This window comes from Triticum aestivum, unplaced genomic scaffold, assembly GCF_018294505.1.
Source record: "Triticum aestivum cultivar Chinese Spring unplaced genomic scaffold, IWGSC CS RefSeq v2.1 scaffold130123, whole genome shotgun sequence".
Lineage (NCBI taxonomy): Eukaryota > Viridiplantae > Streptophyta > Magnoliopsida > Poales > Poaceae > Triticum > Triticum aestivum.
In genome coordinates this window covers 7,892-11,289 of record NW_025225970.1, presented here as the reverse complement: position 1 = coordinate 11,289, position 3,398 = coordinate 7,892, and the positions used below count along the sequence as shown (strand labels likewise).

The 3,398-nt window shown below is 50.4% G+C and overlaps 1 protein-coding gene across 1 annotated transcript; it reads right to left on the bottom strand.

The window, feature by feature from the left end:
* Nucleotides 1–90: 90 nt before the first annotated feature.
* On the bottom strand, nt 91–2,423 carry LOC123172426 (uncharacterized; the record flags this gene model as incomplete). The annotated part of the gene is made up of 2 exons (XM_044589402.1): nt 2,128–2,423; nt 91–561 (listed from the first exon to the last, which is right to left on the bottom strand). Coding segments are annotated over exons 1-2 (511 nt in total), but the record flags the coding sequence as incomplete, so codon positions are not given.
* Nucleotides 2,424–3,398: the final 975 nt, after the last annotated feature.

Here is a 3,398-nt window from a genome sequence, read left to right as displayed (position 1 = left end):
TGTGGCAGTGAAGCCATGACCAGGTGAACCAGGAGTGCTGGTTTGATCTCCAGATCCGCATCCATGGGCTTGAGCTTTGCTGCCATATACTCATCCTGAGGATGTGCTCTCTTATTCCACAACTACCACCTGTGTAGCGTTCTGTCACCAGTTGCTCTAACACCTGGGTGGCATAGATCTTTGAAGAGCCAGTGAACTGGCTCTTTATCTTTGTAAGCAACTCCCCTGCGGAAGTGCACTCTGGAATGGAGCCCACAATGGCGCTCTCAATTGTATTCTTTATAAAAGCCATGCACTTTTTGTTTGCATTGACCCACTTTTGGTTATCTATGAGGTAGGACTGCTCCAAAGGAGCATAGTCCCTCTTCTTTTTAGCCCATGCAGCATCATCACCAGTGGCCTCTCTTACTGGCTCTGTGGGTCTGACCGGCTGTGGTTTCACCACAACCCAGTCAAGATCAGCACAAATAAATGCCAGTTCAACTTTCTTCCTCCACTCAGTGTGGTTGTCACCTCTGAGTGTCGGAACTTCTTTTAGGCAACTCATCAAGTGAAAGCCTCCTGAAATCACAATTTAAGTGACATCAATAAAACAATCATATGCAATAATCTAACGTTGGTCAAATTAAACGTACAAATGTCTATGCAATTAAATCTATATTACCGTTGGGAAAAATATTAGAAATAAATGCACCTTTAAATTTCAATAATAAAACATGATCATGTTATTAACAACGTTGGTCATAAAAATAACATAATCACATTCATTTCAATAATTACTTTAACATGCTCTTAAAACATAATTCTATCTAAACTTTTATTTTCTTTTAAAAGAGCACTAATAATTATTTACGCAGCGGAAAAACGTGAATAAAAAATTCATGAACTTTTTACTTTTACAGAAACTTTTCTTTGATAAAAAATAAAAATAAAAATTCATGAACTTTATTATTATCTCTGTAAAATTCATGAACATTTCTTTTTCTGAAAATTTTATTTCTTCATTTTTAGAACTTTTTCTGTTTACTTTTCTATTTTCTAAACAAAAAATTTCATTGGAAAAAATTGCATAGAAAACACTATTTGAAATCTGCCAAAAAAACTGGACAAATAACAAAAAAATACTTAAAATAAAAAAGAGCAGCACAGTGCCGGCCTGCCCTCTTGCCCGGTCCACGGCCTGCAGCAGCACGCTCGCGCGGGCCGACCTGGACTCAGCGCAGTCCAGCCGCCCGGCGGGCCTCGACCTTGCGCCGCCCAGCCGCCCAGCCAGCCCAGTAGGCTCGCTTGGCTCTAGGTTTTGCATCTAAGCCAGCCATCGCGATCCAACGGCCATGCGCGTAGATCGGGGAAACAAAACTGGCACTGAGGGAAACCCTCGGTCACTTTCCTCCCCCGCGCCGCTCGCGACCTCGCGCTCCTCGCACTCTCTGTCCCGCACGGGATCAAGCTGCAGCGGCACGGCCGCACCACCGGCCGTCGGCGACGAGGTGGAGCACCACCGCGCCGTGCGCGCCTACGCTCCCTTCCCTTTCCTTTCTCCGTTTCGCAGCGCCGCGCCTCTCCCTGTTCATCATTGTCCCGTGGTAGCGGAGCTAGGGCGCGGCCGGCCGCCGGCGACGATGGCAAAAACTACCACACCGCGCGAGCCTCGTCACTTTTCCTTTCTTCTTTCCTCCGTCCAGCTCTCCCTCCGATTCCAACAACAGAGAGAGAAAGGGATGAGCGGTCAAGACCTCCTCTGCTCCCCTTCGTGCCCGAGGGCAGTGGAGCGGACGGCTGCGGCGCCGTGGCCTTCCCCCTCGCCGGCTATGCGTCCACCTTGCGGTGAGCGTGCCGCCGTCGAGCGGTTTGGTCGCGGTGCCCTTTGCCCCGTGGGGTGGTTCTTCTTCCCGAATCCTCGGCTTGCCGATGCGATTCGGGATCGAGAGGAACGGCGCGGCCATGTGCGGCGGTGCAACTTTTCTTTGAGGTTTCTTTGCCCTGGTAGGGTTCTTTGGGGGAGGGATATCTCTTTTTCTTTCTCTGTTTTAGCTTTTTACTGAAAATCTTCTAGCCCGATCTGGCTACCTGATACCATTGATAGAACCTTAGATCGGAGTGGGCTAGGAGATCCGGTGAACCTACCTTGTCCTGGTGCAGATGAGGAACTCCCGGTGCCGGCCATGGTGACGGTGGCCGGTGATGGCAGTGAGTGGATGGTGGCGGTGTGCAGGCAGTGGCGGCGGCGGAGCTTCCCGTCACTGTCAGCGCTAGACCTAGATCGGGTCGGGGTTTTCGGTGGGGAGCCTGGCAACACGTGAACCTCGTACTGCGTGCCGCCGACCCCCACCTCTTTATGTAGCGCTGCGTGACAGGGGCCCGTCAACCATATTGTGGTTGGGCGCCCCCGATCAAGGCGCGAATCAGGGGTCCGTTGGGCTGTTGGGCCCACACGGGAGAGATCAACCTAACAGATAACTGAAACAAGGCACACTAATGTTAGAAGTTAGAACTAAAGCTTGTAAAAATGCCACCCTTATCAAAACAGGATTGTTCTTGGTTCCCCAAGACAAAATCCCAATGCACCTACAAAGAAATATGGCTATTATACCATGCCTGCGCATGGAGGGAAGGCTAGCCTCACCGACGTCCACCCATGGTGGCGAGGAGGAACTTTAGGAGGAGCACGTGGATGACGGTTGCATCGAGCGGAAGAACGGCGCCGATGACAGATCTGACGACCTATGGCTGCAGTTATCAATCGCAACCTTGACGTCCTTGTCAGGTGGCCCCGTCACTGTACACCGGCACCGGGTAGCCATGCCGCGCGATGGACATAGTTAAGTTAGTCAGAATGATGCCCTCCTTGTCCATCCTGGCATACAACCTCAAGGCTTCCTCGTGCTCCCATTCTGCAAATGCCCGACAACCATAGACGTCCAAAGAACAATGTCAAGCTCATAAAATTGATCAAAACCTCCCTTTGCATCAGCAATACAGCCACATTTGGCTTACATGTCCACTAGTGCACTCTTCAAATACACCTGTGCCTCAAACCCAAGCTTCGCCATCAACCATGTGCCTGCTTTCCTTCCATCGATGCTCCCACATCACTACACGAATTGAGCACACCAACCAGTGAACTCACTTGGTGTGAAAACCCTTCAGTAAGCATCTGCAAAAATATTCTAAATGCACTTTCTGCATTCCCATTCTGTGCGTACCCAGTGATCACCGCAGACCAAGTAATGGAGTTCCTCTCCTTAGACGACGCAAACACCATCACTTGGTCTGCGGTGTTTGCGTCCGTGGGGCAGCGGCTGTGAAGACGGCGGCAAAAGAGTGAGAAGACGGGAGGATGGCAGGCGAGGACGAAAATAGCATGGAGCGGAAGTGGGAGAGCACGGCACGGGGGC